The 13,319-nt window shown below is 47.4% G+C and overlaps 6 protein-coding genes across 6 annotated transcripts; 3 read left to right on the top strand and 3 right to left on the bottom strand.

Annotated features, from left to right (window-relative positions):
• The first annotated feature begins 199 nt into the window (after window positions 1–199).
• On the top strand, window positions 200–4,112 carry HD556DRAFT_1351905 (uncharacterized protein). The gene is made up of 12 exons (XM_041302387.1): window positions 200–582; window positions 680–802; window positions 857–1,027; window positions 1,115–1,268; window positions 1,327–1,475; window positions 1,583–2,013; window positions 2,062–2,476; window positions 2,527–2,767; window positions 2,826–2,963; window positions 3,023–3,312; window positions 3,358–3,445; window positions 3,499–4,112. Exons 1-12 carry the CDS (start codon window positions 317–319, stop codon window positions 3,976–3,978), a joined length of 2,946 nt encoding a protein of 981 aa, XP_041163298.1. The 5' UTR covers window positions 200–316; the 3' UTR covers window positions 3,979–4,112.
• Window positions 4,113–4,338: 226 nt separating this feature from the next.
• Window positions 4,339–5,367, bottom strand: HD556DRAFT_1306053 (uncharacterized protein; the record flags this gene model as incomplete). The annotated part of the gene is made up of 1 exon (XM_041299867.1): window positions 4,339–5,367. One exon carries the CDS (start codon window positions 5,365–5,367, stop codon window positions 4,339–4,341), a length of 1,029 nt encoding a protein of 342 aa, XP_041163297.1.
• Window positions 5,368–7,139: 1,772 nt separating this feature from the next.
• Window positions 7,140–7,874, bottom strand: HD556DRAFT_1306052 (uncharacterized protein; the record flags this gene model as incomplete). Its single annotated transcript, XM_041299866.1, has 4 exons — window positions 7,140–7,307; window positions 7,425–7,440; window positions 7,605–7,714; window positions 7,770–7,874. The coding sequence occupies 4 exons, from the start codon at window positions 7,872–7,874 to the stop codon at window positions 7,140–7,142; spliced, it is 399 nt and encodes a 132-aa protein (XP_041163296.1).
• A 1,601-nt stretch (window positions 7,875–9,475) lies between these two features.
• On the top strand, window positions 9,476–10,298 carry HD556DRAFT_1192954 (uncharacterized protein; the record flags this gene model as incomplete). The annotated part of the gene is made up of 3 exons (XM_041296220.1): window positions 9,476–9,553; window positions 9,607–10,026; window positions 10,077–10,298. Coding segments are annotated over 3 exons (720 nt in total), but the record flags the coding sequence as incomplete, so codon positions are not given.
• A 125-nt stretch (window positions 10,299–10,423) lies between these two features.
• HD556DRAFT_1440312 (uncharacterized protein) lies at window positions 10,424–11,269 on the bottom strand (the record flags this gene model as incomplete). Its single annotated transcript, XM_041306097.1, has 1 exon — window positions 10,424–11,269. The coding sequence occupies one exon, from the start codon at window positions 11,267–11,269 to the stop codon at window positions 10,424–10,426; it is 846 nt and encodes a 281-aa protein (XP_041163294.1).
• A 1,791-nt stretch (window positions 11,270–13,060) lies between these two features.
• On the top strand, window positions 13,061–13,277 carry HD556DRAFT_1440311 (uncharacterized protein; the record flags this gene model as incomplete). Its single annotated transcript, XM_041306096.1, has 2 exons — window positions 13,061–13,149; window positions 13,217–13,277. 2 exons carry the CDS (start codon window positions 13,061–13,063, stop codon window positions 13,275–13,277), a joined length of 150 nt encoding a protein of 49 aa, XP_041163293.1.
• Between the last annotated feature and the right edge of the window lie 42 nt (window positions 13,278–13,319).

Raw genomic sequence — 13,319 nt, 5'->3', positions numbered from 1 at the left:
TGAGCGGATATTTGTCGATTTACTTGAATGATAAACATGACACAGTGAAAGGGTTCAAAACTGACGTAGAATGACGAGTCGGTCAAGAGTAAATCGAGGAGATAATTAATGACTCGACTGCTCCGACATTCGCCGTGTGCAGTCTGAGCCCGAGCAGAGAACGCGTTGATCCATCACGTGAGTAGCAAAATGAACAGTACAGTAAGTACGTGGATGTTCCCCGAATACTTATCCGAGTCCTGGCTAGTAACTGCTAGCTTCAGATCACATCTAGCCTACTGTACGCAAATAGTTTGAATTCAATTCTATTGCCATAATGCCGATACTCCTGCCGTTCCACAAATCAATACTTGAGGAGATTCACGACCCTGCAACTTCAGACTTGCTCATCCTTGCCCGTGGACTTGGACTTCGTCGTACCATATGCACGCTCATGCAAATATACGACTCAAAGCAAAGCCTTATTTTGCTTTTGAACGCTTCACCGGAAGAGGAGACTGCCATTGGGGATGAACTGGGTATCATGGGGTGCAGGCGGCCTGGATTGCGGATTGTGGGTTATGAGATGGGAAAGCGGGATAGGTAAGTCATTCATGCTTATGGTAAAAACCATCACTTTGAGAATGATTCGTAACTATTCGCGTCATTCTTCTGCAGCATATTAACACAACGCTCGCAGACAGGACCTCTACAAGAATGGCGGCCTCATTTCTGTCACCTCCCGCATTCTTATCGTTGACATGCTGCAATCCGACATTCCAACAGAGCTCATAACTGGTTTAATTGTTTTACATGCTGAAAAGTGCGTGACAGCTCTTCTGCGTTGTGTTCGGTGATGAATCGATGTACCACCTAGGGTCACTGCCCTCTCCCTTGAAGCATTCATTGTCCGGCTATACCGAGAAAAGAATAAGGCTGGCTTTCTCAAAGCATTCTCGGACCAGCCTGAGCATATAACCAGTGGCATGTCTCCGCTGAAGAACATCATGAAGGAGCTTCAATTAAGACGCGTTCATATATATCCACGGTGGGTGACCTCCTTCCTCACTGATGTTCGTATTCTTTGTCTTCTAGTGCTCTTATTTCCGTCTTTCTCATCCGTTTTTCGCTTTAGATTTCACGAAGACGTCAAGAACACGCTCGAAACGCGTAAAGCAGATGTCATCGAATTGTATCAGCGTCTTACAGAGCCTATGGAGGCAATTCACCATGCGATAGTCCAATGCATGACCATCACACTTTCCGAGCTCAAGAGATCTAATAAGACAGTAAGAATCTTTGAGCTGCCTTATTAGCCCCTGAACGAATCATTCATTCATCCCACAGCTTGAACTTGATGATCTTAATGTAGAGTCTGCATACTTCCGTTCCTTTGATGCAGTGGTCCGCAGGCAATTAGACCCTGTATGGCACAAGGTCGGTCCACGGACGAAGCAACTCGTGGGTGACCTCGCGACGCTCAGACGTCTATTAACGTATGTTTTATACTCTTTTAATTGTACACTTTGTCTCTGCTATCTACTATATTTCATGTGTTATGCTGTCCATTTTATACCGCTACTGATCTGGGCCCTCCATCAAGGTACCTGTTGTCCTATGACGCGCTCGCTTTTCACGCATACCTTGAAACTCTCGTAGCCTCAAATACCACAAGCGTAACTGGTGCAGCTAAACAACACCAGTCCCCTTGGATGCTCACTGATGCGGCTAATATCATTTTTAGCACCGCGAAACGACGGTGTTATGTCCTTACTGCTCCGAAACCTACATCTTCGGTTCCTGAGAGCCAAGTGATTGACGTTGACGATGAAGATGCATGGGCTGCACTTGATGAGGCCCATGGGTTGACAGGAAGCAATAGTAGAGATAACGGGAAGAAGAAGGAAGAGAAGAAACCATGGGTTCCGGATAACATGTCTCCAGTGCTCGAAGAGCTTCCAAAGTGGGATCTCCTTGCAGATGTACTTCAAGAAATCGAGGAAGAGTTGATGAGACAGGAGGCAGTGTCGACTCGTGAGTCCCATTGACCGAAAAACGATTCTCTTGCTTAACGCGCGTCAGGTCCGCCAACTCGCGGGACAAATACGGTACTTGTCATGACCTCCTCTCCACGTTCTTCTACCCTTGTGAGTGAGTTCCTGGGGGAGATGGACGGTACTGCTCAGAAAGGCTCTCGCGGACGATCCATGATGGAGCGCAAATTACGGACATACCTGTATTGGAAAGGCCAGAACGCCAGACAAAAACAACCAAGGTATCAACAACCACCTCGGTTCTCTGCCCCGCAGTCACAGTCATCACAACCTGAGGGCGAGAATAGTGAAGCTTTGAAGAGGAAAGATAAGACGAGACAAGAGCGAAGTGCGAATCGGAGAAGGGTGCGTGGTGGTGCACCAATGACTGTTGCACCAAGTAAACCAGCGGTTGTCGATCCAAAAGTGGAGTCGAGAGACGATGGAGATGATATTGCAGCCTTGTACGTCAGGATGCTTGTAATTGTGTATTCCTCACTAAGATTGGATTCAGTCTCGCAAGTCAACCTTCAGACCTCCTTGTCTCCTCCGATGCAGACGCTCTCCTCCTTGAAACGCTTCTCTCAAGCGAAGCAGAAATAGACTTTGACACGCACTACGGCTTGCTTGTGCCCTCGCAGATGGTTGTTGTGCGAGCATATACTGATGACACGGACGACCAGATTCTCGCAGAACTGCAGCCGAGATTTATTGTGATGTTTGAACCCAACCTTGATTTCGTGAGGCGCATCGAGGTTAGTCTTTCATATGAGAGATGTTGACACCCTTGAGTTTGATGCGGCAACTTAATAGGTGTACAGAAACTCTAACCCTGGTATGGGCGTCCGTGTATATTTCATGGTCTACCAACTCTGTTGCGAGGAGCACAAGTACCTTGCTGGACTGAGGCGCGAGAAGGAATCTTTCGAGAAGTTGATCAGGGAACGCGGAGTACGTCGTTTGGTTTCACTATCTTACGCGTGGTGCGAGTCGTTCATTACCATGTCTAGTCCATGCTCCTGCCGATCTTCGAGGACAAACACGCTGGGAAAAGCGATGCAGTCATCAAAACAATCAGCACCCGTCTCGCAGGCGGAAGGAAGGAGCTGAGTACTGTGCCATCGCAGGTAATCGTCGACATGCGTGAATTCCGTTCCACACTACCTTCGCTTCTTCACGCATCTGGCCTGCTCGTTATTCCGGCGACGCTGACTGTCGGGGATTACATCCTCACGCCGGATATTTGCGTCGAGAGGAAGAGCATACCTGATCTAGTCGCGAGCTTTAATAGCGGTCGATTGTAAGTCTCTCGGATTCGTGCTTCTTTATCGCTGACGAGTTGCAGGTACACGCAATGCGAGCTGATGTCCGTGCACTATAAGCAGCCCGTATTACTCATCGAGTTCGAGGAGAACAAATCATTCTCACTTGAGGTACATCTTATACCACAGATCTCCAAAGATCTAGTGTCTCACCTCTCTTCCAGACCGTAGCAGAATCAGCAAAGTCGTATGCCAAGCCCACAAGCAAATATCCCGCGAAGAAATCAACAGGTCCAACAGATTCTGATCGCGCTCCTCCCTCTATTCAATCCAAACTTGTTCTCCTCATGCTCCACTTCCCTCGTGTTCGGATCATTTGGTCGTCGTCCCCTTATGGTACAGCAGATATATTCAACGACCTCAAAGCCAACGCCTTCGAGCCGGACCCTAACCGCGCGATTGCAATCGGCGCCGAGGAAGACACAGAAGCGGGCGCAGGCATCAACGCTGCTGCAGAGGAGCTGCTCCGATGTCTACCAGGAGTGACAGCGAAGAATGTTAAATATGTGATGAACAAGATAGGGAGTGTCAGGGAATTGTGCGAGCTGGACAGAAAGGGCGTGCAGGATATTTTGGGTGTTGAACCGGGGAATGCGTGTTATGACTTTATGCATCGGGGAGAGAGGAAGACAGGCAGTTCATAACCTTCTTCTGTGTTAGAACGCAAGGTACTCGTCTAAATGTTGTATGAAATCGTACACGATTTAGGAAACACGAAGGCGAAGATGTAGAACTGTAAGTCGGTCTTGTTCTGTAAAAATATAATGTTGAAACGAAACATGGGCACGCGTTGAGAGATTTAAGCACTTCGTCGTTATGTATGCGATTTACAAACTTAGACCCCGTGCCTTGTCAAGTCAACGAGTAGCGCTGATATATAGACGGCTAACGCAGCACAGTCGAATTACCAAGTACACGAGATACGTCAAGAATGTCCATTGGGTATCGACATGCCAGCTGGCATGTACAATAATATAAATATATCATAACACCCCTAGTCCACTTCATAACATGCAGGCCCAAATTTTCTCCCACCCATGACCAAGACCACTATACCAGCGTAATTTAGAGAGGGACAACCGTAAATGGGTACCATCAGATCGAATAGCCTCCTCTCCAGGACTAGATATAGTCCCAGTCCCAGTAAACGCCTGTATTGCATTGGGGATGCCGTTTTGGGTCCTCAGCACGGTTGCGGGAAACGCCAGCAACTCCATATGCATATCAACTCCCCTATTGCTCAGTCCACTCACACTGACGGGAGCTTGGGTACGCGGGTACGGTAGGGTGACGGTTTGAAGGCTCTTGAAAGAAGCCAATGGAGCGGTCTTCATCCAATCAGGCAGGCGATAGGCTTGAGATGAAATCAGCGGCTGGGGGGACGTGTAGTCGCGGTATACGTATGTGATGCTTGAGAGGTGACAAATTGAAGCAAGGAAAGCAGACCCTTGGGGAGTGTCTGTGAGGCTGTTCCACTTTGTGCCGTGGATGGGGTTCCCAACTGTGAGTGACAGTGTTTGGGTCTTCCAGGGAGGCTGGGAATGCTCTTCGTTGACAGGTGTGGCTGGACGGGACCTCCATGCGTGTTCTAGACATTCTATAAGAAGGTCCACACTTTTCCAACTGAGGGCAAGTGATGGCGCAGCGAACATCACCGGAGTGAGAAGGCTGATGGCATGTGAACGCTCAGACGCAGATGTGAAATTGTCATCCGGGGGTCCAATCCACATCTTGCGCACATGTGATGCGTAGTCACACTGAAATGCGTTGTTTGCCTTCTTGTATGCTTCTTGTATAAGCAGAGCTTGCACGAACGCCGTCACGTTTCGAGATTTCGGTAGTAGTATAGTGTGCAGGAGTTCGGGAAGCGCCGCGCGCCTCAAAAATTTGGAGACGAGACAGAGATTAAGTGCGGATGAATATGGACTTGCGCGATCATATCTTTCATCTTGGTCAAAGGTGGGTTGCGCGGCATATATAATGATGATGTGGACAAGCTCTATGGGAAGGTCAGCAAAGCAAAAACGAGCCATGACGGGCGAGCAAGATGTGAAGCTAGTTTGAAGAAGCCCTGCCTTTAATACTTGCCTCATTTATTGTAGCGTCATACACAGCAGTGTAAGCACATTGTGGGTGAGACCACGCGTTGTGGCCTGGTGGTCTATAGCAGTGTCCTTGTTCCTTGTAGGTTGCACAATGTGCTCGGGCCCTGTGAAACTTCAAGGTTTCATAGTGATGATGCAAAGGTAGCACGAACCATAGAAGTATTCTTACTTCTGACCAAACTCGAAGCACGTCCACAATCTCATTCAGGTTCTGTGGTGCGGCAGAACCTCGATAGCACATGATTCATTGCTGAGTTTAAGTTTCTCCTGGGCAAATTCCACTGTTTTTGAGCGATACGGATTCTGTGGCTGAATGTATCAAACACTCAGCATTGCAGGCCCGATGGCCGTCAGCTTGAATATCACCAAATCTCCCTGATCCATGAATAGTACCGTGACCGATCACTCCTCCACCGCTTGTTGTTCCACGTAAAATTTTGCCTTGTTCATCTCTCGAACCGTGCTACACATTGATCAGGTCAACAATGTGGTCGGAGAACGAATACAAATATTAATCCCCCCCCCCAACAAAACCAATCTCGTTCACCTCTTACAGTTGTGCGTGCCGCCAGATCAGGATGAGCTGCAATGGTGAGAAGAGACGCCGAATATAAAGTTGAAAAAAAAGATAGGGCACTGAGGCGAGTGTGCAGAGAGAAGTAGGCGGAACTGTTAGTCACGTTCGTTCGACGTCCAAGTTCAAGTTGATGTAGATTACACATGCTTTAGATTGGCAATTTGGGAAGGTCGAAAACGTTGTAGTACGGATGCAGACTTCGCTCGATTTTGTTGGAAGCTTCCTTTAACCTTCTGTCCATTTGAGGATTTGAAACTGAGAACCCGTTGCGGTTCAATATGGTTGGTTGACCTACGGTTCAAAAGTCTTGCAGTCAGCTCGATACGTGCCATATGCATATATTAGTACCTTGCTACGCACCAGTCCGCATGCATAACTTTGGCCAAAAAGATGTGCGGGAAGCGGGACGCAACCTTGCGTCTATGGAGCTATTACAATTACCATTGTTTCTATTCTCCAGTGCTACCAACTTCAATGCATCCCTAGCTTGATAGGCAGGAAAGCTTCCTTGAAACTTGGGTGTGTGAAGTGGAAATCATGCGCTGGCAGTGAGGAAGCAGAAAGACGGATTAAACTTAAAAGACACTTCAACTTCAAAAGTTGATGACATGCATATTACGTAGTGAGCGAAGCCTTGAGCGCTTATTTTATAAAGCCTTCGAGAGTAACATTGTCACATTCGATTAATGCCGGAGTCACCACACCAACTTCAAGTTGAAGGCGACCTCGCGCTGCATCTTTGAATTACTTGTCATCATCACTGTGTGAACAACTCAAAATCAAATGTTTCGTCGTCGCAATATTAGGCGTCCAAGCCCATCAGGAAAAAACATGTTGACTATATAGACCTATATAGTCAGGGTAGTGCGTGTAGTTCCGTAGTCAAGTCCCTTCTATGTAGTCAGCGCTGTACTACATAGTATCATGTAGCAGGCTACTAGCAGCTACGAAGTACTACTGTAGTTCATAGGAGTGCTACTACATGCAACTACCTGCAGCTATATAGAACCCATAGTTTGTCGGAGTGCGCAGTAACCAGCAGCTAAATCACATGCAAAAAAAAACCAATAGCATCTGAATTCGAGTACCCGACACATGAGATAGTATAGTATAAATGTCCTACTCAATCCTCCTCTTCATCTGCACCTATAAACCTGCCACTCTCGCTACAAGCCTCCACATCCTCCTCCTCCTCTTCATCCGCATCTATAAGCCCGCCACTCTTGTTGTCGTCCGATACGTCCGAGCCGAAGAAGACCGAGGGAACCAAAGCTGAGGAACAGGAGGACAACTAGATGGTGCGAGTGCAAGGATAAAGGCACAGGGACGAGGGAGAGGTGACATCGGGCCCAAAAGCTGAAAAGTTTCCAAGTTTTATTTCAATATATCAGTTAGAAAAACAACTTACAGTATCAGTATAAAGTCTAGCGAAAGGACGAATGAATGTCTCAATTCTCTGCAGAAACTGAGATGTGAGTTTACATTAGTTCATTATTTGATTACCAGTATTGATGTGACGCAGTAGGCTTACCTGTTAGGTAGATGTTTCGTCAATGGAGTTCTTTGCAGAAACTGAGACTAGGTTTACCTGTTAGCTCCGTCGCTCCATTCACTAATTCTCGCGAGGAGTTCATAAGGCGCAGTGCGCTCATAGAATAAGTGCGCATGTACTAGTAGTAGCCAATCATTAATCAAGTCCTGTCAATGTCAGAGTGAGAAAATCTTGAGCTCGAATGAGGATCGACACACTCACTCTCTGCAAACGGTGGTCAACGACTTCGATCAGCATGGCTCGAGCCCGAAAGAAGATCAACACACTCACAAACTGTGAATGGCAGGCAATGATTTGAATCAGCATGACTCGAGCTCAAAGGAATATCGACACTCACAGGCTGTCACTACTGTGCACCTTTGCGAAATCGGACAACAAGGTGCTTCATTTGTGGGACTTGAAGACAGGTGTTGTGTTGAAGAAGACCTTGAATAATTTGGTTTAAATAGAAAGAACAAGATTGGGATAAATAAAAATCATTGCGCACCTCAATATGAAAATTTAAATAAGAAACAGGCAGCTGTCTCGGGCAGAGAAGTTAGAACATCGAAGTTGGGAAAATTTTTGATCATACGTGAGCGCACCGTCACGTGAACAAACATGTACAAATGTTGGACTTTGGAAGTTTTCGAACCCTGTACCTCTCTATTGGCGACATTGCAAAAGAAAAACGGCAGGAAACATCAGCACAAGCGCAGTCATCTCATATCTGTTTCCCACTCTTCAAGTTCCATACCTGCAGCAAGCCGTCCCATGAACAAGTCATTATCTGTTCTCCGCCTGGCAGATGTATAGCTTCCTCGACTGAATGGGTGTCCCTCAAATCTCTGGCGGGGTGTGATCGTCGGTCCCTCCTTCCTTCTAATGATGGGTGAAGACATCTAGGTGCAGTTCCATCTCAGGTTTCATCCAACAAATCCCAGTTCTTCACTTACAATGATACGTTCCTCAGCTTCTCAGAATGTATTGGCAGCAAGGCACAAAAAGTGTTTAGGTCAAGAGTGCCGACACTCTCGCATGTCGTGTTGTGCAAGTAAGTATTATCTATGCTTGGTCATCAACACTCATCTTTACAACTCGTACATCAGGCATATCTACATGTTCAACTCGGAATCAAAGCTTTGGGTGGCAAATTTTTCCAATGATAGTACCGTGCAGCACTTAGTCGAGGCATTTTACAAAAACATGTGCGGGGATGGCACAATGAATTCCAAGCGAGCTGCCTGGGCGCTGCACTGAGCAGTCCAGTTGTTGGCCTCCGACAAGGACTTACCCTTGGACCAGCGCATAGTGTTCGTGCATATTGGTGTATGATCTATTTCGTGTGTCCTCTCCCTTTTTTGTCAAGTGTTCTTGAGACCATCTAACCACTTCGCATGTAGTATCCAGCCATGGCTACGTTGCCAATAACTCCAAATTCGATATTTCAGTGAGACTGTACACCTTCACGATGTACACCTAAATCTGATGTCAAATTCAATTTGTATTTTCCAGTTTGTTGCCTCCGAGCAAAAGGTGGCTGCTCCTAAGGTTTGTGTGAGGGTCATGTTCAACATTGTACCTTCGGTTTGAACGTGGTCTGGCATATCATCTCATAACGGCAAGACACTTTTGACACTCTTTCCACATCTCCGGCTGAATGCCATTGTCCAAGACATTCTGCATGTCCGCTATTAATTAGTTTTGTTACTACCCAGCTACTATCGACTACGAACTGAAATTTTGCTATTGCGACTCCTGGTTACTACCAGCGCCCACCGTAGCCTCCTGTAGCCCACTGTAGCTCTATATAGTCTGAGTGACAGCTACGTGAACTACATAGACCTATGGTGACTATATAGTACTATATAAGCGTCACCAGGACTCCTACGATTTTTGTTTTTTCCTGATGCCAGCGCCGGGACTCGTTGACTTTACTGCCGAGCGAGGTCATCCGTCAAACTTTGTCAAATCTAGATTGGAGAACTTTATTAACGTTGAGACTCGTAGGGTTCTCCGAAGCTGTATCTACCTGAGTACTCACACCTACTACTATTAGGTATGCAAATTTCTCTGCTCGACAGTGGACGAAAGTCCTTCTGCCCAGTATGCCACTGAGTTGGCTGTGTCTGGCCTGGAGGATGGTAGGTCACGAAGCCCGCTCACAGTCGCATCACGACTTGCGTTGCTCAAGGAGCGCAATGAGCACTGGGAGACATTACAATGTGTAGAGTCGCGAGACCTACCCCTACTTCAAGACGATGATGAATGGCAACTGTGTGGAGGAGTACTCGCCCAGTCTAATCTGTTGGGAACCATGCGTTTGTATCAACTCCCTTCGCAGTACCGCAACATTACAGCCAGATCATGGAGGATACCCTTGCTTAGCAACACCGAGGACTTTACGATAGATCCTGCCCAAGATCTTCTGGTGCTTGTTGAGAAGCCCGTCCTGATGTACGTTTCCTTCCTGATGCATGTTCTCTGATTCTGAAACAAGCCTACAGTCCGGCCCACAATAATACAAAGTCATATATGCGGATTCGAATACATCCACGATCCCTCACCACTGGACATACACATCCGTCTGCGGTCGAAGTCATTGATTATCGCCTGTATATGCGATCTGCTAAACTCGAAATGGAACTTAGCATCCAAACATGTAGCGAGTACCTCACTATCTTGTTTATAATCGAAGACAACACGTCAGAGCTCGTCGTGTGGAAGTGGAAAATGGGTCAAGTAATACTGGTGAGTCAAGATGAAGCTGAGTCCGTGTTACCTTTTGTTCTGATGTATATTCTAGACATGCACCAGTCGCGAAATCACCACCTTCGCCTTCCTCACACCTCACCTTCTGTTAGTGGGAACGGTGATTAGTGATGTGCACGGCTCGGCTTGAGGCCCTGGGCCGGCCCAAGCCGGGCCCAAATAAGCCGGGCCCAGCCCAGGCCTAAGTCACGGCCTTCTTCGCCGTCTAATGAAATAGTGCCAGCAACGCCCTCCCCAGAAGTGTTCACCGGTATCTCGTACACCAGCGTGCGCATATCTTCTTTTTGAATGGCTTTACGGATATGCTCCTCCAAGCGACTCGTGAGCAGAATGTGGAATACAGGAAGTTCAGGATCACGAAGAACCTCCCCAAGGAGGGAAATCAGATCGGCGACCGTTTCAGGTTGGCATTCATCGAGGGCATCAACAACAAACACCGGAGGCGGACACTCGCGCAGACTGGATTGCAGGTGCCAGAGAGGTCGGCGAAATAACGCAATCATCTGTGCGCGAAGAGACTGGCTGGAGCCTAGAACCGCAGGATTCTCGCGGATAGCTTTGCTCACTTCGCTCTTGACGCTGGGGAAATTGATCCCAAGCTGGTAAGCAAGGGTCACAAAGAAATGACCAGATGTGCTGCGCTGCGTGTGATTGCGCGAGAAAAAGAATGTTCCCGCAAGCCTTGTTTCGATTTTCGTCGTCTCCGATATCATCAGGCCTTTCATCTCCTCGGCCACAGTGAATGCCACGGCAGATTTTCCGACGCCCGCAGTGCCATGCAACCAAATGATCTGACTCTTCTCTCGCTTGTCCAACAATTCACGGATGAATTTGCGAAGGTCCACTCGGGTCCCTTCCAAACATTTTGGATGGGGCTGGCGTTCAGGGGAGTCGTATTGAGCACCCAGGGCAGCAACCTGGGACAGCTCCTTCCAAGTTACTTCGGTCATTGCTAGAAGCTCTATCAAACTGGTCAGAGAGCGGGGGAGGCGATAAAGGAAGGAGATATCTACATCGATCTTAGTCGCTTATCGATAGAGTGCGACACGGAATGGGAGTTGGAATAGGTCAAGTCGGGGAAGCACTACTTCAGTTCAACGATGTAATTAGAGATCACGATGGAGGATAGATGTCTCAGAGGGGACGACATACAGCTTTGATTGAGGAGTCGATTGCGACGATGTCTAAGCTGTAACTTCGTTTGAAATCAAAAGGGTTTAAGTGGTGATGGTGAAACGATCAAGCAACAGAGATATCACAGGATGCTTGAGATAGAATGGACGGTTGATTGCGATTGTATTCAAATGTCGATAGATGGCTCGTGGTTGAACTTTGCAGTTGAGTTGAAAAGATAAGCGGGCGCTTGTCTGGCTGCAGGTCCGACCTGGAAGGCACGAGGCTGTTGCACAGGATGTTTAGGGTAAGTACTAAACTAAAATTCGACTTGGAGAATGTCAAAGCTGGATTTCAGACCTATGGACGCGTACCGTCGATCATGTATTGTGTACCAATACAAATAATACTCCAAGAAAGGATGCTGTCATATAAATGGAGGAAAGTTGAAACAACCAAACGAAAAAAAAAGACAAAGGATGGTGTAATATCTACTCATCATCACTCGGCGTCAGGCAATCATTGCATCATCGCTGATCACTTGTTTGCAACCAGTACTCCGAGCTTTGCCCCGCTGCGGTCGTCCATAGGCGTCAGCCTTTGAGATGCGATTCTATTGAGTATAATACGAATTGGTGCATGTAAAAGTAGGGAATTATGTCCATGCTCCACGACAAACGCGTTGCGACACTCACCGTATGAAATACCTTCCAGCACCGCCAGCGATAAAGTGTCCATATCCGAGGGGATGCCAGCCTTGCCGGGGAGATGGTGTGTGCATCGAATGTTATATAAGTGATTGCATTGGGTATGCAAATCTGCAGGTGACCGAGGTGGGACTCGATCTAGTGGTGAGCATCAGAGCATGGAGGACACATATGGGAGCATAGGCTGAAGAAGAATAAACGGTACTTCCTGAACTTCCCGGGTGTTGCCGAAATTCTTCTAAATATACTGAGAAGCAGACTCCGAGTCGGACTCCAGAGCTCCACGGATCACGACACAGCAATTTCAATTTCTTGTCGCTCTCTTGTCTACCTGCACCACCCAGCACATCTCTATGCCCTCAAGCTTCCAGCACCTGCCACCAGTAGCCATAGAATTGATGTATCAGTCCTTATTGTGATAGTGCAACAAAAGTTGTACACATTAATGTGGTCATTCTGCGCAGTGAGGTGACTTACAGCACTTATCAGATGTCTCGGAGTGGCAGTACTGCCATTTACACAGTGAGGATTGAGGTTCTCTACACACCCACTGACTGGTTTGAAGTCTGGCCTCAAGTTTCATGTGGGTACAAGGAGCTTGAAGCTGCAGGGTCGCACCAAGGGCATGACATTTCGTGACCAGTGATCCGATACAGTGGTAAGTTCTCCGGTATGACTATCATCACACGAGGAACACTTGCCTGAACTTGAACTTATGCACCTTAGAATCTTATCTCGTCCCGCTTGTCGTGGTGCTAGAAGCTCTGATGTGTCATTTTTCAGATACTGCTGCGTCACGGGTGCCAATTCTATGGGAAGTTTTGCCATCTGCATGGTGAGCGCTAGCTCCCGAGTTATTGTCCAAGTGATATTTACATACTGTGTTGCCGGCGAAATTGGTTCTGGCAATCCATAATCATGATGTCTTCCTCAACGCAAGACCTCGTCACACAAGTTGAGCTCGGGAACACGTATGGAGCACTTTTCATTGGGGCCATCATTGCAGCCATGTGAGTGGAGTTCGAACTATCCGCTTGCTTTTCGGACGAAACTGACACCACCTGTGTGTCTTATCAGTCTTTTTGGTTTAACCAACGTTCAAGTTTTCATCTACTTTCAGACGCAGAACATTCTTTAAGCTAGTCGTGCGTCCATGCCGCCTTCTTTCTAGTTCTGTCTT

This window comes from Suillus plorans (genome assembly GCF_016647745.1).
Source record: "Suillus plorans strain S12 chromosome Unknown HD556scaffold_13, whole genome shotgun sequence".
Taxonomy (NCBI): Eukaryota; Fungi; Basidiomycota; class Agaricomycetes; order Boletales; family Suillaceae; genus Suillus; species Suillus plorans.
The sequence above is the reverse complement of the archived record's forward strand: the minus strand, read 5'-3'. Positions and strand labels throughout refer to the sequence as shown.

What these genes read in the sequence shown, in the direction of transcription:
- HD556DRAFT_1351905 (XM_041302387.1), top strand. Translation starts at nt 317, where the DNA reads ATGCCGATACTCCTGCCGTTCCACAAATCAATACTTGAGGAGATTCAC. An exon ending in ACGCTCAGACGTCTATTAAC is followed by an intron (nt 1,476 to 1,582) that starts GTATGTTTTATA and finishes CCCTCCATCAAG; the next exon opens with GTACCTGTTGTCCTATGACG. An exon ending in AGCTTTAATAGCGGTCGATT is followed by an intron (nt 3,313 to 3,357) that starts GTAAGTCTCTCG and finishes GACGAGTTGCAG; the next exon opens with GTACACGCAATGCGAGCTGA.